General features: G+C 33.1%; 1 protein-coding gene across 11 annotated transcripts in view; it reads right to left on the bottom strand.

Annotated features, from left to right (window-relative positions):
- Lrp1b (LDL receptor related protein 1B) overlaps positions 1–27,022 on the bottom strand; it is a 1,848,437-nt gene that overhangs the window by 617,625 nt on the left and 1,203,790 nt on the right. For all 11 annotated transcript variants that reach the window (XR_015445151.1, XM_087195526.1, XM_087195530.1 and 8 more), the window contains 4 exons: positions 20,235–20,399; positions 19,738–19,982; positions 10,663–10,794; positions 9,155–9,382 (listed from right to left, as the gene is read on the bottom strand). Coding sequence is in view for 10 of the 11 variants with exons in the window: in XM_087195526.1 (XP_087051652.1) it covers positions 9,155–9,382; positions 10,663–10,794; positions 19,738–19,982; positions 20,235–20,399 (770 nt within the window). In the remaining variant the exon portion in view is untranslated. The remainder of the gene's footprint in view (positions 1–9,154; positions 9,383–10,662; positions 10,795–19,737; positions 19,983–20,234; positions 20,400–27,022) is intronic.

Genomic DNA, 27,022 nt, shown 5'->3' with positions numbered 1-27,022 from the left:
TTTACTAGATAATCTGAGCAGAGAATATTGAGTGTGTATTAAGAAAATGATAAAAGTAATATCATGTTCCATCCATATGGAACCTATAACCTATAAGGTTATAGGTAAATCTATTTTCTCCAATCTGCTGAGGTTCTTTATTTGTAAAAGAAAAGAATACAAAGGAAAAAAGAACACATTGTTTAGTCCAAAGGTCTGAATCCAAATTTTATGCAAACAAAGCTCTACTATTTACTAGAATTGCAAACCTGAACAAAATCTTTTCTCATCTACAAAAGTAACAAATAACTTGTATCTCAAAGGACTTTGTAAGGATAAATGACAGGTAAAATAAAGTAAGGAAACTATAGATAAAAATGTGAAAGTTCAACTATATTACTCCAGCCTTATATAAAGAATTCTAAAATATATTGTCTTTTTCCTCCTTACTGTGTTAATGACAAGCAGTACTTCAGAGTATTCTGAGGCAATCTATTATCTAATATAATATAATTCTAGACAGTATATGAATACTCAAGAATGGCAATTGAACTTCTGGAACCCTTTTAAAAGACAAGGTAGGGTTGATGTAATTAACCCCTAGTGACTTGGGATAATGTCGCAAACCTTTTTATTATAAGGTAACGGAGATGAAAGAAACTCTAAAGATGTAGTCCTGAACGCAAACTGCTCTCTATCATTTCCTTACTTTACCTTTGAGGCAGGGCTTTAGCTTCTGTGAGTTTTCATCTCCAGAATAGAAGTAATTTGCTCTTTATAATATATTTGAAAAATTAAATGAGATAATTATAATAGTAAATTTATGACAGCTTTACTCATCATATCAAATCAATAAAGCTGAGAACATAAATAATTGAATGTTTGGGCCATACTGTGACTAAAGTAGAAGTATTAACTACCACAACAGAGTTAGAATCTCAGTCCACTAGCAAGAACATTGTCATTTTCTTAGAAGAGAATTGACTTTTGTGTGAAAGAGAAAATACGTGTATATATGTGTGCATATATGTGTGTGTGTGTGTTGTTGCAGCATATAGTTGTTAAATTATACAATGTATGTACCTATAATCATATATTCATACTGTTTCTTATAATATATTTTATTTATTCCAAGCCACTTAGAGCAAGTAATTGCTGTGGGCAATATAAATTAAGAAGAGTTTAGTGTTTTAAGATATGGAGAATGGTGAGGCAGGCAAACAATTCTTAGGCTCATTCAGAAAGCCTGAATACATCTATGTTTACTTCAGAAAAGGGTCTACTTCAAAAGAAAATAATGGGAGGTGGAGGAAGCAGTGGATTTATGTGGGGTCCAAGTTTTGAATGTTATTTCATATGAGTCTTAGACTTAGGAAGATAAGCAAATAATTCTTGCAAGAAAAAGTCCAATAGAGGAAGAACAGCTAAGTGAGAAAATATGGGGGTCAATAGTCCACAGAGTTATTCACAGGGAATCTAAAACATGAAAGAATAAAAGTCCAATTACTAGTAGGTTATGAGACCCTTTAATGAGCTCAAAAGCTGAAATGTCAAAAGGTCATGTAAAGTTTTGGTGCTAATAGAAAATTGTACCAGTTTTTAACAATGACACTTCAGAGAATTAAAAATAGCAGAGTAAAGAATGGTAGCAAAATACAGATTCTCCAGGAACTGAAATTAAGACACCCAGAAATATCAACCTTGTGAATAAAAAAGAAAAGATTTAGACCTCCGGGAATTAGTAGGGAGCGTAAAAGAAAACAAGAAACTACAGAGAAGTGAGAGAAATTGAGCACAATGCAGAGACAGAATAAAGCAGTGTGGAATGCCTACCCTGGTTCCCTGGGAGGGATAAATGTCTCAGCTAATACAAGGTAATCTCAAAGAGGGTCAGAAACTCAAGGGAGAAACAATGGACCAGGCAAGCAGTCATAGCTCTAAGAAAAGCTTATGATTACTGTAAACTGCATAAGGAGTGTGCTGTTTTACTCCAAAAGTAATTCCTTTACTGTTACAGGCTACAGTTGAAGAAGACATCCAGAGCAACACTGTCATATTTGAGAGTGTTTAATCAGAAGACATTTTGGGAATGGGTTAATTGCTTAAGATTGACTTATAGAACAATAATAGTATAAGTCCACTTCAGGGTTTCCGAGGTCACCTTTCCACAGTGACTGGATGGGAGATGGATACAAGAGATAGTCACAGAGAAAGCATGAGCTAGAATAGACATGGACACACTGAGAAGTTTAAGCTCAGGGTGGGGGGACATACACGTCCCAACCACTATAATAAGAAGCCAGGCAAGTTGTGTATGTGTGTTTTTTTGAAGGGGTTGGGTCTAAAGGGGCTAGCCTTGAATCTAGCGGACTAATTGATTCCTCACACAAACACCCCTTCATATTCCTGCTTATTTCTAGCACAGAACTCAGTGGTCTGGTTGTTTTCCCCATCTGCCAGTGTGAACAGAGATACAATTTGGCTTGGGTGGTTGCCACAGCCTGGAGTGTATGAACCAAGAGGCCAATATGTCAGGATGGTACCTCAAAAACCCAAAGGTCATAAAAAAAGGTGGAGAATTCAGTGTCTTAGGCTGCACAAATGGGCATGGAACCTGTAATCATTGGGAGTACAGCCATAGGGAGGACATCACTGATGAGAAATGATCAGCATGAAAGGCAAAGCAAGATTTATCATTTACACACTAAAACCTGAGTGTAGAAAAATAGAATTTATTAGTGATTTACTGTCCCTCCCCTACATTTGGTGGATTCCAATACTGAAAACCCTGGAAGGAAATCTCTCATTCAAAAACATGGAGGGATTTTTGTGGTCATTTCTGTCTTTCTTCATGGCAGAGTCCTTCTTCCCCTCCTCCTCCTCCTCCTGTTTCTTTGTTTTCAGTTTTATTTTGGTTTCTTGTTTTTGTTCTTCTGTGAAACCTTATCTAATTCTATTATATATTATTTTACTGCTTATAGGATACTTTTTCTCATTTTCTCTCCTCCCTGTCATCCTTTTTTCTTATTTTTCAAATTTTACTTCTTTAATTTTTCCTTCTCACCCTCTTCATTTGTTCTATCATTAAGCTTTATTAATCTTTAGATACTTAGTTGACTATGCTATTATTGTTAAATTCTTTTCTATTGTGAATGGTGGTATTCTTATTTCATTCAGCAGATATTTATTGTTTGGTTTATCTTTGTGTCTGTATTATTCTTGTAGCTCTTTTCAGTGTTGTTAAGGGCAGTAAAGCAGCAGCTTTTATTGGTTCTTATGGTATGTCAACATCCACCTTGTTCTTGGCTCTATTATTATTGCTGATTTTGTTGCTGTTGCCAGGTTGGCATAGTTGTTGCTATTAATGATTATTTTTATGGTATACCAATATCTGGTTTGTCTTTATGTCATGATCAATATTCCAGAGAACTGGGTGCTGGGTCAGTTAAACTACAACCTCATCTCCCCAAATTAATGGAACTGGTTGGATATTGGGACAGAAGGAAAGGCTGATACTTAGCTATGGCCAGAAAAACATCACTGGAAAGCAAACACTAACTAAAAAAGCCTTCATACAAGCAATAGTATTTTCACTGTAATCAATCCTCAACACTCAACACAAACAGAAAAAAAGAGAATCAGGAGAACAAAGCAAAAAAATGTCTCCAAAATCTCCCAACTTTCTCAAAGCTGATCCATGAGGCATTAATGAGAGAAAATCATTAAAAAAGTTGAATTATATGAAGTGATTAAAAAAGCAGATCAATAAGGTACTAGGTGAGATCAAAGATGCTATCACTAAACAGATAATAAACTTAATAAACACAGTGATCAGTTAGCCTACAGAAGCTAGCTGATAAAAACAAAAATAAATAAATAAAATAAAAATCTAGCTGATCTAAACAAAGTAAGACAAAACATGAATGACCAGTTTAGCAAAGAATTAGACTTCATGAAGTATTACCAACCATCAACACAATTATAGTGGGGGACCGTAGTATCCCTCTAACACAAATAGACAGATTAACTAGACAAAAAATTAACAAGAAGTATCAGAATTGAACCACACCTTTGAAAAGGACTCAACAGATATCTACAAAGTGTTCCACAAAACAAGAGAATACACATTCCTCTCAGCAGCACATGAAACTCCCTCCAAAACAGATCTCATACTATCCCATAATGGATACTTAAATAAATACAAAAGAATCAAAATAATCCCATGCATTTAATCTGATCATAAAACTAGAAATTGATAATATAAAATAGTTATAGTAATTATCCAAATATATATAAAGTAAACAATATGCTATTGACTAATCAATGAGCTACAAAAGCAATCAAAGAAGAAATTAGTCCCCAGGATAAAATGATAATGCCAATAAAACATACCAGAACCCATGGGACACAACGAACACAGTCAGCTGTGAATGCCTACATCAGAAAAGCAGAGTGAGCCCAAATGAGAGACCCAATAATGCAAGGTCCTAGAAAAATCAAAATCCAAAACTAGTACAAGGTTAGAAATTATAAACAACAACACAAAATTAGTGAAATTAATGCTAAAAACAAAATACAAAGAATCAATGAATTGAAGTCCCGGTTCTTCAAAAGAATAAGACAAACACTTAGCCAGTCTTACCAGAAGGAAAAGACTCATCAATGGGATTAGGAATAAAAAATGCAAAACTACAACAGATACTGCCCAAATCCAGAAGATAATTAGGAACTACTTCAAAAACCTCTACTCCAATAAATTAGAGAATCCAAAAGAAATAGATGGATTCCTAAGCACATATGAATTATCAAAACTGAAACAAGTGTTGGAAGAACCTTGAATAATCTAATAACATGTCATAAAATTGAAGCACTAATAAAAAAAACTAAGAAAAGACCATGATCCAATGGATTTACCACTGCATTATACAAGAACTCTAGGAAAGATTTAATGCCAATACTTCTCAAACTCATTAATGAAATTGAAAGAGTAAGAATACTGATAAACTCATTTCTGAAATCCATCATTACCTTGATTCCAAAACTAGACAAAGACTCAACTAAAAAAGAAAGCTAGAGGATAATTTCTTTAATAAACATAGATTCAAAAATCTTCCTCAAGATATTGGAAAAGATATTCCAAAAGATATGGAAAACAACAAACAAAACAATATTCCACAAGATATTGGAAAACAAATCATTCCAAAAATAATATCTCATGACCAAGTAGGCTTTATTCCAGGGATGCAAGGATATTTAAACATGTGGAATTCAATAAATGTAACACACTACATAAACAGAAACAAGGACAAAAATTGTATGATTATCTCAATAGATGCAGAAATAGCCTTTGAGAAAATCCAACATACATTCATGGTAAAAGAAAAGTACAGAAGGACTTTATCTGAGTCTAATAAAAGCCATATAGGACAAACCAATTTCATGTTAAATGGAGAAAAGCTTTTCCTCTAAAATAAGGAACAAGATAAGGATGTCCATTGTCACAAGTCCTGTACAACTCAGTACTTGAAACACTAGCCAGAGGAATCTAGCAAGAAAAAGAAAAAAAAAAAACAAGTGTAAGAAATCAAGAAGTCTGTCACTATTTGTAGGTGACATGATCCTATACATAGAAGACCAAAAAAAGTTTGCCAAAAGACTTCTAGAATTAATATCCAAATTCAGTAATGTTTCAGGGTACAAAATCAACACACAAAATCAATACACACAAAAAGTCAATTATTGTGTACCAATAATGAACTCATCGAGAGAAAATTAGGGATACAATAGCATTCTAAGTAGCATCAAGAAAAATTAAATATATAGGAATTAGCCTAAGGAAATGAAAGTTTTCTACAACAAAATCTATAGTACTTTGACAAAAGAGGTCAAAGATGATATTAGAAAATAGGAAGATGTCTCTTGTTCCTGGATAGCCAGCAGAATATTGTCAAAATAGCTACACTTCCAAAACTGATAGATAGATTTAATACAATCTCAATCAAAATACCAACAGCATTCCTCACAGAACTAAATAAAACGATTCCAAAATTCATACTGAACCAGAAGAGATCCAGAATAGCAAAAGCATGTGGATCAGTGGATCAGAATACAGGATGCAGAAATGCCCAGGCACATTCACCCATCTGATCTTTGGCAAAGTGGACAAAAAACACATGGTAGAAGAAAGATACCCTCTTTAACAAATGGTGCTGGGAAAATTGGCTGTATAGATGCAAAAGACTGAATCTAGGACTGTATCTTTTACCATGTACAAAACTAAAATAAAAATGGATCAAAGATTTAGGTGTTAAAACAGAAACATTTAACCCATGAAAGACAAAATAGGTAAAGCTCTTGAAGACATAGGCAAGGACTATCTGAACAGATCCACAGTGCACGTAACATAAAGAATCAACAATGGGATAATAACAAATTCAAATGCTCTGCACAGCAAAGGAAACAGCCAACAGAGAAAAGAGACAACCTACAGAATGAAACAAAAAGTCTTTTTGCCAGCTACACCTTATGCAGAGGACTAAGGTCTAGAATATACGAACTCAAAAAAATGAGATTCCACCTTACTCCAGAAAGAATGAGTACCATCAAAAAATCAATTAATAACAAATCCTGGAGAGGCTGCAGGGAAAAAGGAATACTACCATATTGTTGGTGAGGATGTTAACTAGTAAAATCATTATAAAAATTGCTCAAAAAACTAAAACTAGCAATTCCATTTGAACCAGCTCTTTCCCTTCTGGGTATCTTCCTGAAAGAGTTAAAGGCACCGTATTACAGCCACCCACATGCACCAATGTTTATGGCAGCACAACTCATGATAGATAACTCTTGAAAGTGGCCCATACGTCCATCACTAGATGAATAAATAAAAACGTGGTATTTGTGCAAATATACTACTCTGCTACAAAGAATGATAAATTTGAGTCATTTGTAGGAAATGGATGAACCATGAAACCATACTATTAAGTGAAATCAATGAAACCCACATGCTTAAATATTGTCTTATTAGACAAACCCAAGTCTAAATAAATTAAAGAGCAAAATAAAAGATAGATAATAAGAAACAGGGAGATACATCTCTTGCAAACAGGAACAGGACCAAGGGATGAATGGGAGGGGTGGCACTGGAAGGGGCTAGGGAAATAAAAATAAGATATGTTATACACATGTACCAACTCCCCATCATGAATGTAACTGTACTGCAAACTTGTACTATTGAAGAGCCAGGGGCTCTCCAGAAGAAAAAGAATAACTATTCAAAATGTGAAGTAAGCTGGAATTAGAGGCGTTATCTTCAACTACATGTCTTTCGCCATCCTCAAACCCAACTGTTTGTTAAGTTCCTCAAGTTTGTCCTCTTGGATATCTCTATAGTAGGTCCACATTCCCTCATCTCTGTTTTTTCTCACTCTAGTTCAGGCTTCTTTCAGCTTTTATTAGAGCAACTGTAGCTGCCAAATGACCTGTCTTCCAGAGAACATTATTTATCCTCCCCCGAAGACAGAAATCTCTACCACATATAATAATATTGTAAGCATTTCCAAAGACAAAACTAATCTTTAATCTCACCTTTCCTAACACTTGTCCTTGATTTGCATTATTTTGAGTCTAACTATAAAAATCAACAAGTTGTCTTAGGAAAGCTAACTGGATTTTTTTTTTCCATTTCTTCAGTTCCTTTAGCTTGTATAGGTATATTCTCTCATTCTGTGCTTTACAGTATCTTTGTGCTTGGGTTTTTCTTCAGTTTCTTCTCTCACAGAAATATCCCAATATTTATTAAGATGACAAGATTAGTAATTATTGATCCTAAGTAGTTAATATATTAATTGTTAGTGAGAAAATATTATTGCTCAAATTTTATTTAATACTTGTATGTAGAATCTGCTAAATGAAAATAAAATCTTTGTGATTTTCTCAAAGATAAATTAATCAAATTACTACTGGATACTAGACCATAATGAAACATAGAAATCTGTTACAAAATACTTTCTAAGATATAATACTTTTAGCTTTACAGTCTATACCATTCACAAGGCCATTTGGGAAATATTTTACATTTGTAAAAAACTACTTGAACGTATTTCTTGAACTACTTGGATTTTGACAATTTTTTTTAAAGGGCTATCTGACTTTCCTTTTACTAGTCTCTTAAGGAGTTTAAGGACCTTTAATCTATCACTGTTGCATAGTCTATCCAACCATGCCAAAAATCCTGTGCACACAGGAAATATTTGATTAGCTTTTTTAGAAAGAATATTTTCTTAATTTTGAAATAAATATTCAAATAAATTTAAAATCAATATATTTGGTAAGATCCTTTAATAATAATAACCTGAAACTTACTATTGTTTTCATTAAGAAGTTAGTCCTTCCTGAAATGTAGTCCTATTTTAAATTTTCAGTATATTTCAAACCATAAATATGTAAAAATCTACATAGATTACTGACTGCTTTTCCTTCCATTTTTCTCCAAATATCTCTAACAAGTTTAGATGGCATAAATTTGAAGAGAAACTGTGTCTTATTTGTTTTGTGCTTATGGTAATTAAGATTCCTTTAATGAACTTATAACTGACCAAACAAATGCCAAAAGTTAGGCAAATATTGAAATAATTCAATGCTAAATATTTAAAGTTTATTCAATTCATTTATATGTACTTTTTATTTTTGCTCTATTTTCTGTTTAACCTACTGAGTCAATAAGATGGTTTGAAAGCTTCCCTGTCTTCTTTAGTCTAGTTATGTATAAAGTTGAAGAAAGGGAAATTCACAATAAGCTTATTTCAAAGAAGGAAACGAATCCTCTTCAATACCTATATTCTCTCTATGTAAGTAACTATAACTGCCTCATCAACAAAAAAGCTTTTTCAAAATGATTACTCAGCTATTTCTAAATTATAAGATTTTTAGGGAAGTTTTGTTCTCATGACAGTAAACTTACAGTTTATCAGTCTGCTATGTGCAATTATACTATCCTACAATTTTAAGAATAGAGCATGTTATTAAGTTTTTAGAATAATCAATTCCAGCTTTCTATTAATAGCAAAGTTGAACAATACATTTATAATTATTAAAATTAAACATTATTAAATTAAAATTATTAAATTACTAAAATATAAACATTTAAGAAAGTTACAACATACAAATGTTTTACCTCTTGAAATAACGGTTTCTAACCCAGTTCCATTAATAAAAGCCCGTTTGATGGTTTGTGTTTTAATATCTGTCCAGTATAAACGTTCCTCAGAGGCATCGAAGTCTATTACAGTAACATCATCAATGTCAGGGACAGTAAATGCCGTGATAAAGTTAAAATATGGATTGTCAATATCCACTCCTCTGATTTCAGAATGCCTTGCGTAAAGAAGAAATTTTTTCATTTCTAGAAAAAGAATAGGAATTAGGTGTTTTTCTCTCATATTGTCTTTAAGTTTGAAGCAGTCTAGAAATTCTAAAAATGTTACTTTAATGATTTAAAACATTTTAATATTTTTAAATAATCATGTTTGATAAAAAGTAATGCAGAACGACTGATCTATTTTAAGTTAAGGCTTTAAATAGGAACAGATATAAAATAAGTTGATCATCATTAAGTCGTCATTTTCTATTAGCTAGAAAAGCTAAGAAATTATCTGTAGTTGATTTGATCTTAGAATTTCAAACAAACTTGCTAAAATACATGAATGATAAAAATGTTCAACAATCATATTTATTTTTAACAATATAGCCGCACATTAAATTCTTTTTGAAGGGATCTAATAGTATTTTTCTAATTCTATTCTTGCAAAATGGAATAAATCATGGCTTTAGAATTGTTTTTTTCATGTTTTCCCCCATCAAAACCAGGGGTCAAAGGAAGTTTTTATTGTAAATTTTTGCAAATTTGTAGTAACTAAGTTTGGGAAGCACTGAATCATTTTTACCTCTACAGGCACTCTTCTTGGACTGAGTTTATGAAATATCAGTAGGTCAAAAATATAGGAGTTACAAACATTTGACTCTTTTATTGTCCTCTCTTGATTATTGGTTTTTTTGAGATGTATTATTATTATTGTATAAAAGGAAAACCATGTACATATATCTAAAGTCTCCCGATAATTTCTGGTGAATGAATTTCATTTCAGCCCTTAAATTAAGTAAATTATTTACAAAGAAACAAAAGTAATTAATTAAAAAGCACTATCTGCTTTTCATTCCCAAATATCATTTTTGTTTAGTTGAAACATTTTTTACAAATCTTTCCAAGTTATGTATTTTACAGTTTCCCCTTCCACCTTAGTGATTCCCTATAAAAGGAAGGGAAAGTAAGAGCAGGAGATTAGAGGTGTTAAGTACCTCTTTGTCATGCAGGTTCCCACATCCTCATTTTCAGATAATGCTCTTTCACTTACAAATCTCCCTGTTTTGCAGAGATAAATTCTGCCAAAGCACCAAATTAGACAGTAGCAGGAAAACAGGAGTGCAGTAGTAAATAGCAAAGTGCAATATATCATTTGTTTAAACAATATGTCAGTCTCTCCAGAAGTAGATGAACTTCAGAGAGTGGCTTGAAATAGCAATGCCTAAAATGTTTTGAGGATATGAAAAACCACTTTTCCTTCACTTTGAGTAAAATTTAACAATGCAATTGGAGAAAATTCATAAGAACAATGAGAAATGTACCATAGCAGGTCTTCTGGTCTGAGGAAAGCTTCATCAGGTGGGGGCAGGCACAGGCAGCACTGAGGTTATGATTAATCAGACACAGGTGAGAGCAGGGGCCTCTGCCTTCATTGGCTATGCAAGGATTGGGCGCTGCAATTATACAATGAAATATGGGGAATGACAAAGGACAAGTGAACTAAGGAAACCCTCTGGCTGACAGAGATTATCCAAACAATGATTCAAGTACTTTTTTTTGACATTTCTTACATTTTTAGGGTGATTAACATGACAATAATAAACAATCACACAGCCATTACATTATTAAAAGCATTTTTGCTAAAAGACAAAAACAAAGATAACTCTTTTAATTTCCCATAAGATGAATAATATGCAACCTTTTCTCAGTAGAACCAGACTTCTGAAGGATTTAGTCTGAGAAATGAACAGAAGTAACTATTGAATTTGGTTTATAAGAAATTCAGTAGACTATAATCCAGCCCTCGGAAATTCCAAGGGATGGCATTGCTTTCCTAACCTGTTTTCTAACCTCTCTACTTGCCTTAGAACACCACTTTTACAATTTTCCCTAGGAAATGTTTTACCTATGTAATCTTTCTTCAGGTCATTTGCTCTTTTTCAGAGTCATATTGCAGAAATATCTGTCTTCCTTCATTATTAAATCATCACTTCCTTATTTTTCTCTGATTCAACTAATTCCATAACTAAGCTTTGCTCCATATACACATATTTAGATATTCCTTTATATAAATAACACATGATATATTTAAATTTAGAGGATAATATTAAATTTTACATGTTTTCATTCTGTCTTTTGGATATTTTAATTTCAATTGATGAATACTGCTATCATTGATCTTACTTATTTTAGAACCTACCTAATAGAATAAGATCATCAGAAATAGGCTACTGAGTTGAAGGCAGGAAAGAGTTATACATTCTGACCCACCAGCAATATTTTAGCTTTCAGTTAATCTTTCTAAGAGGTAGACCTATTGCTCCCAGTAGTACATAGTTCAGGACATGCTATGCCAAACTATGCAACCTTGATATATTGAAAAATAGCATGTGTCGAGGATCTCTGACCTCTCCAGTCTTCTTTTCTGAGGCAAGTCAAAAAGCCTAGAAATGAATTTCTGACCTTTCTCTGAAGCAGGTCATGAGACTCCTATGAGAGGTGCCCTCTCAACACCCAGGGGAAAGGAGCACCCTTATCTCTGAAGGGGAAAGCCCACAAAGAATCTGGACAAAGGGCCCCTGTTAAATTTTCCCTAGCTTATTTTCATTATATCTAACCTACTTTGTTCTATTATATTTCAAAAACAACTGTCCACTCTTCATCAAATCTACTACAGAAATACACAGTATTTTTGAAATTTCTTTCCCTCATCAAGTCTCCTTTTCAAAAACAACAACAAAATCTTGCAGGAAATAGATATGTAGGTTTCCTTGTTAATCTGTCTATTGTCAGAGTGGCCTCAGCCATCAATCTAGAACAAACATTTTTCTCCTCCTACAACAGTTAATATTAGTCCTGTAAAACTTTGAAACACAGTTTTAAAATCCAAGGAAATATAACTGTATAAATATGACAAATTAATTGAATTTGACAAATATTCATGGTAGATTTGGCAACCCACATCAAGAAGATAATGTAATACATGCCTTTGTATTTGTTAAAAAGAATAAGTAAATAAAATGAAATGAAAGCCTCAGAAACAACCTATTCTCTTAAAAACTACATTAAGAACAAAAAAAAATGTTAGAAAGAAGTAGAAATTACTACCCTGGAGATTTCTCAGTGCAAGTCCTTCTATTACACAGCGTGAGTACTCTATATTCTGCTCTTTCTAACTAACTGCCTTCATTTCTTATAACTGGAGTCCCTAAGGAATTGCAATATTAAAAAGGAAGAGTGTAGGTATGGAAGTTCATAGTGAAATAACTAGATCAGGTTCACCTAGAATGGTAGGTGGAAAGGGAAAACTCATAATTTCCCACTTCTAAATAAAAAGCAGAGAATGAGAAAAAATAGAAAAAAGGAATAAAAGAGAGGAGAAAGAAGAAGAATGAGTTTACCCTCAAAATATTGATGTAGGAAATGATTCCTTTTAGGGAAATTAAAAGAAATTTCATGACATTCCAATGGTAGGTGCCAGGATGTCACTTTGCATGTACATCATTATTTTAGCCCAGAATCATTCTAGCATTTTAAGCATCCTATAATTATGATTAAATACTTCTTTTAAGTAAAATATATTAATCTCTATATACATAGAAAAGATATATTGACTTTGTAGCCAAGAATCTGTATAATTGATAATACGATAATTCACAGCACTTTGTGCTTCACAGCTTGGAAAATTCACAAAGAATTTTTACTTTCTACTTTTAACTCTTCTCGCTTTAAGATAATATTGTTAAATCTTTTAAAAGTTTCTTTCTAATTATGCATTTAACAGTTATCTATCCTTATTATTAAATTAAAGAATTTGGTTCATAATACTCACCTTAGGCAGGGATTTATAGATGGTGATCCCTGAACAAAAATAGGTGAACTGACTGTTTTAGTAAAATAGTTTTATCTGAACATATTTATGTGCATTAGTTTACATATTATCTATGGCTACTTTCATACTACAATAGCACAGCATCAGAGAACAGATGTCCCAGGAAGGTTTGCAGTATTTATTATTGAGGTGCTTACAGAAAAAGTTTGCCAATGCTTGATATAAAGCAACTTATTCCATGAGAAATCATACTGCAAAATTTACTATCACAAGAGAGAGTATGAACTCCTACAAGACTATGGTTTATTTGTATCTAAGATACGGAAAAAGCTGCCCAACACATGCAGTGTTATGGGGAGCAATGCTACATAATTCTAGGGGAAAATCATTTGAGTAGGCCTAGTTCTCCTGCCTACAGCCTAGCTATGACATTCCAGACATAACTGCATTTTGGCCTCGGATCACTACTGAGACCTCAGTGATCCCCGGATGCTGCAATCTCCAGGACAAGACCACACCTGCGGGAGACGCCAGGGAGGAACCAAATCTTCATCTGCATAGTTCCTCCTTGTTCTTAGATTTCCACTGCCTCCCAGCCTTTTGTTACACCTTGTTTATCCTAATGTGAAGTACTGAACTCTATATTCACTTGTTACATCTGTTTCCCCATGTACTGAATAAAAGGTGCTGCAAGCTAGGGGGTTTTTGTCTTTGCTGCCGAGAGCAGCACTGATCAGACCCAAAGCTCAGCTTCTTCTCAGTCTCAGTTTTCTACCTTTCCTGTAATTCGCCGTGTGCTGCCGTGGCTCACAGGAGACCAGGACTCACTGCAGAGGTTCTGGTAACGTCCCCTTCCCCTGTTCTCTACAGAGTGTAATACATAATCTTAGTGGGTGAAATACAAATACAGCTGTGAAGACTGGGTTTCCTGATAATTCCTATTGTCTAAACTCCCAATGACCAAAGAATCTTAGAGACATTTCTAACACACTCCTACTTTTGTGTATTTTATAAATATTAACAAAGTGCTTAGTTGTTCCAAATACTATGAAAAGAGCTGGAGCATAGTAGTAGACAAGACAAAGTTTTCATATCAAAGATCTTGAAGTTTTATACTTAACCCTCTAATGTCTGGTTCTATGGTAACTGGCTCAATTTGAATTCTCTCCATCATCTGTATAGTTTGTTACAGTAAACTTCTAACTAATCTCTTGATTTATATTTACTATATACAATTGTCTTTCTAAAATACAGGCTTAATCATGTACCTAATTTACTTAACAATTTTAGATGATTTCCCACTGTCTACTTTAGAAAGTCTCAGCTTTCTCTTACATATTTCACTAGACTCTTTGGCACTAGTCAGACTGGTCTACTTGCTACTTCTATTCACACTCCAGGTCTTAATCCTCATCTATTATTCCATTTTTGTTAAAGAAATCATCAGTTTTCCTTCCAAATAAACAAAATTAACAATCAAATCATTTTCCCCTTCTCTTTCATTACCAAATTCAACCATTTGTCAAGTATTGTCAGACTTTCTCCAGTAAGTGTTTTCTTCTCCTCCAACATGAAGTTTATTTTCTCACATTTGAATAATGGCTACAGCTTTTTAACTGATACCCTATGGTACTTCTCCAAATACAGCATTCTTTCTAAGATACTAACCTGTTTTCCAGCTTAATCTACTACTTTCTTTCTTGATACATATCATGTACATGCTAAAATGGACTATTCATTAATATCTTAATACCTGTAGCTTGTCTTTTTCTATGTATACTTGATATGCTCTTCTTCTAGAATTCTATCAATATCATATATACACACAAACATTTTATTACATTCTTCATGATCCAGCTCAAATTTTTCTCCCATGAGACATTTTCTAATGAGGCCAAAGTTGCTAATTTCGTCCAATGACTAAATATTAGTTTTAATTCTTGACATTATAAACCATTATATAATTTATTCTTTACTATATTATTTTCTAGATATTTGGTTTACTTCTTTATTTTGAGGCTGGGGTTTTGAACCTCAAGCATATTAGGCAAATGCTTTACCACTGACCTAAATGCCAATTTATGCTATTACTTTCCATTTTGTGACATACAATTATGCTTTATATCAGTCTACACTGATCTCTTTAGCTAAACCCAGTGATTGGCCAGCCTTTTTCTGCAAAAGGCCCGATGTAAATATTTTCACATTTGTGGGCTTTATGCATTATAACTCACCAACTCTGCTACCTTAGCAGAGTTAGTCATAAGGCAACAAGTAAATGAACAAGTACACTGTGTTCAAATAAAACTTTATTTACAAAACAGAGAGAGTACTGAATTTAGGCTAATGGCTACAGATCACTACCTATCACTATATGTGTTAAGCTGACAAAAACTATAACCTATGTATGTGCACGTTATTTTTCTTAAAATTTCTATGGCATAGATTATTGTGTTAGGCTTAACGATTTTTTGACTAATGTCTATTCATAAATGCATGTGAGTATGTGCATTAAATGGCAGTAATCTAAAAATTCGAAAAGGGAATTAATCCACTGTACATAATAGGAGCAGGTGAAAAGATGCAATAATGTATAACTACAATGTTTTTACAGAACTGAATGTTAATTATTAAATCACACAAGACTGATGTGTACTATGAGAAGAAATTAGTATTATTAAAGAATTTCATATTTCATGCAAACTGTGCTTAATTACTGTCCATTTTTCATCAGCAAAAATTAAACATTGTAAAGCCAAACAATTATTTTCCCAGTAAATGCAAATAAAGTATATGCTAATATTGATGTAATATAAAATATATATGATACTTATTTACTCAAGGATATTATGTTCAAGCACAACAATGACAGGATCCAATTTGCCAAATGAGAATATTTTTCTCCTTTTAACCTAGTCATTTTTGAGAGTCAACAGTATTTATTCTATCAAGGAAACTTACTGGTACAAAGATAATTAGTAATATAATGAAGTAATTTACTATGTGGCTAATTTTCCTTTATAAAAGCATGTAATAGTCTTAAAAGATTTTCAGAAGTATTTTGCCATTAAAAAAAAGCCTAAATTTCTTTATGACAAATACTGCCAAGTGACAATTTTCATATTTGATGTTGAAGAACTTGAGTGAATCCCTGAGTGTTTATTTATTTGTCTTTTATTTGGGGGGCAGGATGTTGGCAATCAAACCAAGGGCCTTGGACATGTTAGTTTTCATCTGTCAATGAGCTACGTCCCTAGCCAATTTCTTATTTGATATACATACTTGTAATATGTGCAAGTAAAGGTTTTTTTCTTTACTTTCACCAGATTACGGCAATGGGCTGTATGTAGCAGTTATTTTCTCCAATTATGTCACATTTTGTCGATTAATTTTATACTCTACTCAAATTTTATGAAATATAAAAATGCCTAAAAATCTTATCTGATCAACCACAGATGTCTGTACTACACAGTGATAATATTTAGAGCCAAAATACTGTTACCATTTATTTGTGCAAAGTTCTCCTACAACTGTGAACATGAATATATGACACAGTATTAAAGGTGAACTGAATGTTAAAATACTGGTAAACTTTCATTCACTTTAAAAAGATGACATGTCTTTTTGGAATTTTAATTTACTTGTTTATTTCGCTTGCTATATGCTTTGAAAGGACAAGCATATTTTTCAAAGAAGTTTCCCGCATTACAATGTTTTAGCATTTTAAATAGGATATACATCAGATTAAATAAATCTCCCAGTGATAGTAAATTAAAGGGCTAGAGATATGGCTCATTGGTAAAGCACTTTCCTAGTAAGCATAAGTCCCTGAGAACTACCCATAGAGCTGGAAAAAGAACAGAACAGAAAAGAAAAAAGAAAATGAAAGAAAAGAAATACATTATTACTGTGAAGGGAACAATATTTCAAGAGTCAATACTATATAAGATAGATCACACATCGATATGTTTATAAAGGTAGACATGAGAAAGGAGAAAAGAGAAATGTCATTGATGTAACAGCTGGTTAAATCTGGATGAAATTCAAATTTCAGCATCCAAATAGTAAGACCTATGTTTACATAATCACACTCATTCATCTTCCACATGACCATGTTTACATTACAGCAGCATTCTGAGTAACTGCAAAAGTGATGGCGTGGCCCATAAAGTGTGAAGTGCTTACGGGACCTTTTAGAATCAGTGTGCTGAGAACTCTCTTAAACCTTCCACCATGGTCTCTATGTCACACAGTGGCTGTCAAGCCAGTTACAGAACTTAGTAGCTCAATTCTTCTTTCCTTCCCCGTCCTCCATAGCCACAACTTCTTTCACTATTTTACTAAATTAATTTTGCCTCTAACTATATCTCAACTATAGGATACCATGCACTCTGTTCCATCATCAAGATTTTGCTCTCAGACACTCTCTGTGATCTACTGCTGCAGCTTTCTGTGATGAGTAATCATATGTATCAACTTGACAAGGCAAACAAATGCCCGGATGGTTGGTAAAGCATTATTTTGGGGCATGTTTCTGGAGGACATTAGCATTTGTACTGGGGGACTGAGTAAAGAAGATCTTGCCTACTCCAGTGCAGGTGGGCATCACCTAATGCTCTGATGTAGTGAATGCCATAAAAAGGTGGAGAAAGAGCAAATTTGTTTCCTGTTGAAGTTGGCACAATGTTCTCCTATTCTCCATCACCAGCACTTTTGCTCCTCAAGCCTGGGGACTCCTGGGTCAGCTCTTATCCTATTGTCTCCTTACTCTTCCTGGTTCTCAGGCCTTTGCATGTGGCTCAAGTTATACTAGGAGACTTTCTGGTTCCTCAGCTTGCCCAGAGAATATACACTGTGGGATGTTGCTCTTCTATAATCATATGAGTCAATTCTAATTCTCTCTCTATCTTTTAAATTTAAAAAATTTAATTCACTTGTATATAAGACACATATTACTAATTGTCTGAGATGTAGCAACGTAAAAATATTTCAAATTAACTCATGATTAATATGTGTATATTAAATGATATCTACCAAATATTCTGATGTATGTACTATTATCTACAATTAACAGATAATAAAACAGGAACAGAGATTTTTTAATATCCTGCCAATAATGTTTAATCATAATGAATGCCTTAGAATCATGTTGTTAAAATAAAATCATGCTACTGATATAGGGAACATCACATAATTAATAAATCATGGTGGGGATTAATAGCAGTTCATGACATTAAAGTTGGATCCTTAGTACTGTATTTTTTAAAATCTGGATTTTAAACTCCCCCCATTGCTTACTCATGTTGCAAATGTTTAGGCTTTTATTTTTTCCTAATCTAAAATAGCAACAACATAAGAATCAAATGATCTACAATAGATTTTTAAATATTCTGCTTGTGTCCACTAACTAAACAGGACTGTATGCACAGTGAATACTTATTACAAGAAAACTAGTATTAAATTTTTATTAGTTTCCTACTTGAATTAAATAAATTCAAAGAGCACACTCTTTATTTCTTTAATTTGTGAAAGATGTATTTTAATTTTATAGCACTAAATGGTATCCATTTTTAAAAATGTATTATTTTTTTCATGATCCTCACACTATTATTCAGAAGAGGGGACTATTATTTTCTGTATTAATATTGTACCTCTGTCACTACTTTCATTTTAGTTCTATCCTTGGTAATAAGAGTAGACATGTTCCTGCATCCTTTTGTCCCCTAACAGTGCAAGTGTACTTCACTGAAGCAGATAAATAGGGCAGGTAATGATTATTATATGCTCAGTTATTCTTATAATGGGGAAAAGTAGAATGTTTTCTGACCATTCTCAAAATCTGAAACTAACTGAATTTCATTTGGGAAACTGCAAATCATCTTTTTAGATGACAATCTCTAAGTGTATATATAGAATATCTTCTTTCTATATCAAGAAAAATGTTTAATTAGATCCACATAATAAAAACTGTCTTATTGCATGCAAAGTAGAGATATCTCAGAATCTCTTTTTTTGAGTAAGTAAAAATGTCAAAAACATTTCCTTCAAACCAACCTAATTACCATTCAAAAGATTACAAAATGTAGGATACACAAGAAGAAGCAGAATACACGGTCCTGTCAGCTCACTTCTTTTGAAATGGAGGAAATCTAGCAAATGGTTTATGGAGAATTGTTTCTCATGCCCACCTTTCACTTCCAACTATGCTTCCCAGAGACTACGGCAGGGGCAGGTAACAAATATATCCTTGGTGTTCTCTTGTAATTTACTGCTCATATTTGTATACCAGAGTCTTATTGATGCAATGCCAGTGATTAAAAATTGGAAGACTAAGTGTTGTAAACTTAATTCCTAAGACACGTCTGTTGATTTTTATGTGAGCAGAATTAAAAAGGAAAAGAGAAAAGATCTTATCTACTTAAAATAAAGGCTGGAGCCACTTTAGTCTTCAAATGTACATGAAATGTTAGTAACTGTTAACTTGCACAAGTTATTTTACACTTCCCACATTTTATGACCAACATGAAAACACTTTATGGGTGGCAAATATGGGACACACACTTACCCTGTGGCTGACGACTGGGATGGTAAATCTGAAGGTCAAATGGCTGTGCACTGGTTTTCTGGATCACACTGACATTCTGCCCTGTCCACTTATTGGCTTTGGACAGAGTATTGGTCCTCCAGTCCGTCCAATAAACCTCACTCCCATAGAGAGACACAGCAAAGGGATGGGAAAGGTACTCATGACCTCGAATGATTTCTATCATGTTTGTTCCATCATAGAGGGCTGAATAAATAGCATCTGACCTAGAGAAAAGTAAATATTAGTTTATCAAATCTCACTAAAATAGTCCACAGATATAATCATGAAACTCACATAAATAGCAGAGAAAATACTTTGTAAATATTTTATAGGTCTGTGTTTGATTTGTCTAACTCAAAAACAATCAATATCAAGTATGTATATACATTAAAACCTGTATATTAGGACACTTTCCAAAGCTGTTAAGGAAAGTATCTGAGGAAATAAAATACAAAAAAATAGATCATTTTTAAAACCTGGCATCTGTCCAAACTATCCTTTTCTCAAAGTGGTCCACAGTTAGTCCATTCGGCCAAGCCCCCGTTTTCATGTCTTTGTAGATGGTTTTTCTCCCAGCACCACTCATAGAGGCTGATTCTATGCGAGGAAAATTGGCATCCCAGTCTGTCCAGAAAAGAATTCTGAAGAAGAAGAAATCATGTTACTATTTCAGTCATTCATTTCAGAAATATTTAATGAATGCCTACTGTATGCTAGCTACTTGTTAAGTGAAAAGTTGCAAGAGAAATGAATGCATTAGCTACTTTAGGACTTTAGATTCCAGAGCAGGAAACAGTCTAAATCCATGTATAAATAACTACAACTTGTGAAATATTTTGAAGAAAAACAATTGCTATGAGAGTGAATATCAAATGAGTGGCCTGCTTAAATATGATGGTCAGGGCAAAGAACTTTGAGGAGTTGACTTCTGATTGAAAGTGAAGGATGAGAAAAGCAGCATAAAGAGCATGATAAGCAGAATGAACCACATATGCTAAGGTCTAACAAGGAAAAGAATGTGGGTAACTCGGGCACAGAAATAAGGCCAGTGCGTCAGAAGAGTGATGAGAAATGAGAGTGGGAAGAAACAATATGCTAGTGAAGAAAGTGCTAGTACAGTATTTTGTGGTAGGAAATTCTTGTTGATATTAGTGCAAGGTAATAAATACTCGAGGCTTTGAAAGTCTTTAAGCAAGGAAGAAACCTTTTTATATATTATATTATGTATATTGTTATGTTGTATTGTATTATATTACACAGTGATACCTCAATTGCCAAACTCAATTAGTTCCAAATTCATGTTCGAAAAGCAAAAAGTTAGAGAACTAAACATATTTTCCTGTAAGAAATAATGGAAAACCAAATAGTTGGTTCTAAGGCCCCAAAATTGCACAACCACTAAATGTTGTCTAGGTGAAAATAGAGCTTCAAATGAGGCATCACTCCTTTATGTCCATGGCCCGACACAACTGGGGACTCACTCTCGGTCTGTACAGGTATTTTTTAAGTCAGATTTTCAGTTAGACTGCTGAGCAAAGTTACAAACACCACGCACATTTTTGAGTAGTGTAAAGTTTGAGCTTGGAGCCCTTTGACAACTGAGGTATCAATCTCTTATGTTCTATTATATTCACATATATGTAAGTTTGCACACAGAAAAGATTAGTTTTTCCATGCACGCAGACATACAAATTCATAGGGAATAAATATTTTTGAAAACAAAATTTCAAAGTCTTGTCAAATTGTAAAAGAAGGAGAAATGGGAGAGGGAAGGGTAAAAGGAGGAAAGCAGGGGGAGAGGAAAGACAATAATGTCAGCGTTTAAATGGTGTAACAAGACGGCCGTGAAGGTAGATTAGTTTTTTTATAAAGTAATTATGAGTCAAAGCCACGAGACTATGCTTTGAGAGACCATAAGACTAGATTCATTTTATTAAATGTCTCTCAAACAATGGGTTTTCATTAATGATTTTTAAAAAATCGTTTCATAGACTGGTTTAGAAGTTTCCATCATCATACTATTTAGAAAATATCCACAAGCATAATATCTCAATTATTTATTGTTCGGACATAAAGTATATAAATAATTTAAATGGTTGGGAAAGAATAAAAATGAATAATAGCATGCCAAAGAACAATGTATTGACAATTCTTGAATCACAGTAACATGTACAAGTGAGTTTAGTTTATAATTCCTTCTACTTTATGTATTTGAACATTTCTACAATAAAATTGTAAAAGTGTAAATAACTAAACTTAAATAAATGGTTAAAATGTTTACAAATGTACCAGATGACATCTGTAAAATGTTATTGTTATGGGCTTTTTGGTGAAAAGACACATATTTAAAGATAAGATTGTTTTAAAAAAGTATTAATTATCTGGGAACATTAGTGTGAAAAAATTTATATGCAAAATTAACCAAAATAATAAAACACACTGCCATTTCAATAGAAAATTGAAAAAGGTTAATTAGTATTAGGCTGACAGACGCTTCATTTTAAGTAGTTAAATGTCTTTCTTGAAAACAATGAATATTAAATGGACCACATCTCACTTCAAATATAATTTTATATACACACATCTTTCATTGATGCTAAGTTGGCCTTTGTCTGCTTTTCTGTAAAGTAGAACTAAAACATATGATTTAAAATAGAAAATAATTATCGATGAAAGTTATGGTAACCTCTTGTTAAACAATGCTATGTATTACACATTTTGATCCTTATTTACATTTTCAGTTTCTCACACCAGAGAAACTATTTGGGGGAAAAATGCTATGTAGAAAGATAGCAAGTTTAAAAAAGAAAAGGAAAAATAATTCTTGAATACAAATTTAGTGAATTTTTGATTCCTAGGCAGTTTCGTATATTTGTGGAAATAGCAACACCAGGTTAGATAAGGTCTGCTTTGCACTGCAGCAGTGACACAAAGATTTCTGAAGCACTCTCTTCTGGATGTATGACAAGTGGGGAAGTGGTGTTTCCCTTTTTCTACCCAGTTACATCTTAGAGAGTGCAGGAAGTATAATTCATGTATTAGTACTTCTGCAATTTTGCATTTTCTATATTAGGTTTATTAGAAACAGGCACATGTATTCCAGTGGGGAGAAAAACATGGCTTGGGATAATGTTCAGTATTGTATTATTAGGGAGTGGTCCCTTCATGTCTTTACACTTCCAATGAGAATATTTTTTTTCCATAGTGATCCTTGTAGCACTAATTTTTCATCAATCTTATTGGGAAATTTCTTTTATAAAGTAAGAAGTTCTACAATTAGTTACCCTAAAAGTGTTCTTAACCTTGTCATAAAACAGTTCACCAAACCAATCTTAAAAGTTGATTAAAAAATAAGTTGATTTCAAGGATCATTGTTTCATGAAATTTTAGCCATTCTTGTACTTTATAATGTCATGTTTTAACAAATTCATTTTTCCCTATTTCTTTCTTTATATATGTTTAAAATGGATTAGCATTTTGATGATTACATTATTTCCTCAAATGTACAAAGACAGTATATCCCTTTGTACAGGCCATATAGAAATGCTCAGCCACAGTTTCTTTTAAAAGGGAAACCAGTCTGGATTCTGCAGTTTCTGCATTCGGGGGTTGGTTTGTATCTGGATTAAATTGATTCAATAGACCATGAACAAGTGCTATCATTATAGGCATGAAAGGGCCATTGTCATCTATCAGGTCAAGCTGCAGAAAGATAAAAAGAATGATTTTGGGAAAAATGTGGGGCTTATTAATCTATAATCTTTGGGTTTTCTAAACCCAGCAATATCTAGAAATTAATTTCATTTATTATATTCTCAGATGAAATTAAATCTTTTTTAAAATGTCTCACTAATCATCACAATTATTATTTTTTTCACCAATGCAATTCTTATAGCACAGTCCAGTTATTATGACAGCACAACAAATGCAAACTAAACACTAGCACCGGAGCAGGAAGATGCCATTTGGTAGCACAGAATAAAGACATTAAAAATACAAGAACTGACATGAGTGCACTGTCGATTCTGAACTCTCTGATGCTTGTTACTCCCTAATAATAAGCTTGATGTTTAAAAAGGATTCATTTACACTTTCAGGTCACCTTAGCCATAAATGCATTACCTTAAAATGGAAAGAAAGAAAAATGGCTCCTCCCTAAGAATCCCAATTTACTATCTTGGAATAACTTGTCACTTGGAGGACTGGGTCAAAACCCAGAAGTGGAAAAAATGTGACATGATGGCAAATATATCTCATAATGTAAAGCAAAGACCAATGTATTTGATGCTGTGGAAGCATAGTTAATTGAAAACACTTCTTATTTGGTATTTGTATAACATGTCGGACAGACTTTGATTGTTATAAGAAGCTAACATGAAAGTAAACACATTTTATGGGGATAATGTTATGGCCTGTTTGTTTTTCCACACACTGAGGGAGCAAAGTGGCTCACTGCACACCTTTCTTTTCATTTATTTATATTAACAGAGTTTATACTACTCTCCATTGGCTGTCTTTTACCATATACTTTGCACCATAAAATGCATACTTGGGTACCTGTATGTTGCATGTAAATGAACTAATATGTATGCATTCATTTATTTAACAAGCATTTATGTAGCATCATTACATATAGCAAGAGCTGTGACCGACTTCATAGACTTGGGAGCAATTCTTCTTGCTATTAAGAACCATAGTTTTGTAGGGAATGTTTATAACACACAAATCATACCTCTGAAAATTATCCTGTAGATTTTTTGAAAATAAAAACTTGCACTATAACTTTAAAAAGCTTTGGAGCTAATATCAATGCTAATTCATAGTTTTCTTCATATATTTCATCAATAATTTGAGAAAGAAAGAAAAATCATACATTTCTATTTACATAGCTCAGAGACAGTAAAATAAGTTTAAATAAAATTATTTTCCATTTTTTTTTGTGCTTAGCTAGGATTTGCTGTTCATTATGTGTATGTGTGTGTGTGTGTGCGTATATTTACATATATGTGTGCTTATTTTTCCTATGTGAAAATTTCCTTATGAATGTTCCAATGTTTGTAAGAATCCCAGGACTTTATAGAAAACATCCAATAAGTATGAAACTCTATTTTCCACTAAGTTTTTATATTTACTTGCTATAATTATTGCTTAAGGTGTTTAAATAAACCTCATATCTTAATCATGTCAAGATTCTATAAAATAATTTTATAATAAAAATCCTATCAAATCACGACAGCCATGCCTGTCAACCTTTCAATTAACCCTTAGACTAGAATTAATTAGTATTGCCATCTGAACTTTGGTCATTTGGCCAGAAACAATTTTATAAGTGTTATTTTTCTGCTGTTTTAAAATTCTTATTACCACTCTAATAATATTAATTAATTTCAAATTTCACAGTAGCAATTAGTGATGGAAGTTATCATCTCTCCCAGAAGCATTATTAGACTTTCCCTACACACAGGCTAGTTTCTGGACTAACATTAGGCATTAGAAGATATTTTACTTCTGGAGATTCTTTTTTATCAGTGAAATACTGTTTGGTGTGTTCACTTACATAGTAAGCTGTGTGTCCTTTGTGTTTTTGTTTTGTTTTGTTTTGTTCTGTCTTCTTAGGTTGGACATATTCCAAATAAAGTGAGATAAATGAATGTATCATAAGTATTGTCAATTCAGTGCTATAGAAAGTGAAACATCTCCCAAATCTGCTTTGTTTGTTCATACTAGCTTCACCTGGTTTTTGCTTTTCTCTGTCAGTGCCATCTATTTATTATGTGGGAAGCATTCACATTTTCCTTCTCATGTTAGGATGCATGCTGGGACTGCATATTTTACTGTTACACACAAAGATTTTCATGCAGATCAGTTGCAAGTACAACTTACATTAAGTCTGATAGGTGAAAGCTTCACATCAATAGTGGTTACACTGGAAATAAAACCCCAGTTGACAATGTGCTGGTAACTTTGTGGGTGGTATAGGGTCAGGATCAGCAATGTATTTGTATCATGGGAATAGAGTGTGGAAAACTATGGCCTTTTCTCATTAAAACTAAAACGTTTCCAGGTGAGCTGTTTTCACAAAAGGTAGCTAGTGCATTGGGTAAAGTGTAGATAGTGTAACTTAGAGAACACCCCTCCAGGCTAAGAAAATATCTACTTCTCAGCTCATTGTTGCCAGATCTCCCTACTTTCAAAAAGAGTGAGAACTCCAGGATTTTAGGTAAAATCTGTTAATATTTTAAATTTTGACCATTGATTCAAATAAATTTAATCATTGTTAAAGGTAAAGCAAATTGCTAATTTGGAATCCCTCTTTCAGGCAGGATGCTTTGCTCCTTTAATTTCAATATCTGAATTAAAGAAAAGGAAAACAAAGTTCTCAGTCTATTTTTTTCTGAGTCTTGGGCATAGACCAGAGCAAAAGAGAGAGTGTGTGGCCAAGAAGTTAACTTAAACACAAGGGAAGCCTTTTCTCTTTTGTATTTCACTAAACTCCTTGTTTTACTTCCCTCTCTCCCTGGAACCTCACCTCTCAATTCCCTTCAAAACCCTTGCCAATATTCTGGATTTGACAATAGTTATGAATTTGCAAACTAATTACTAAGTAAATAAATAATAACCTATAAGGAGCATTATAAGTATGACTGATCATCACCTCCCTCTTATTTCATATATATAAAATCTCCTCCTCCAAAAAAAAAAAAAAAAAAAAAAAAGCCAGGCATGGTCGTGCATGCCTGTAATTATAGCACTTTGGGGAACATTACACATTCTAATCCAACCTGCACAATTTAGCAATCTAGCAAGACCCTGGCTCAGAAAAAGAAAAAAATGAATACATACATAAAAAGACAGAAGATCCTCGGGTCTGTTTCTTTGCCAGTACCATGCTGGTTTTATCACAGTAGCTTTGTAGTATAGTTTCAAGTTGGGGTTTGTAATACCCCCAGCCATATCTTTGTTGTCTAAAATTTCTTTTGCTATTCTAGGTCTCTTGTGGTTCCCAAAGAATTTTTGGATTGTTTACTCTAGTTCTGTGAATTTGTTTGAATTTCAATCGGCATTGCATTAAATAATAGTTTTGGAAGTATGGCCATTTTCACTATATTGGTTCTTCCTAACCAGGAGCAAGGGATATCTTTCCATTTTCTTGTATCCTCTTTGATCTCTTTTTTCAGAGTACTGTAGTTTTCAGTGTAGAGATCTTTTGCTTCCTTTGTTAGATTGATTCCTAGATATTTTATTGTTTTGGATGCTACTGTAA

Source organism: Heterocephalus glaber, unplaced genomic scaffold (genome assembly GCF_053883595.1).
Source record: "Heterocephalus glaber isolate CG9 unplaced genomic scaffold, H.glaber_assembly_v1.0 deba00000347, whole genome shotgun sequence".
Taxonomy (NCBI): domain Eukaryota; kingdom Metazoa; phylum Chordata; class Mammalia; order Rodentia; family Bathyergidae; genus Heterocephalus; species Heterocephalus glaber.
This window is presented reverse-complemented; position numbering and strand designations above follow the sequence as displayed.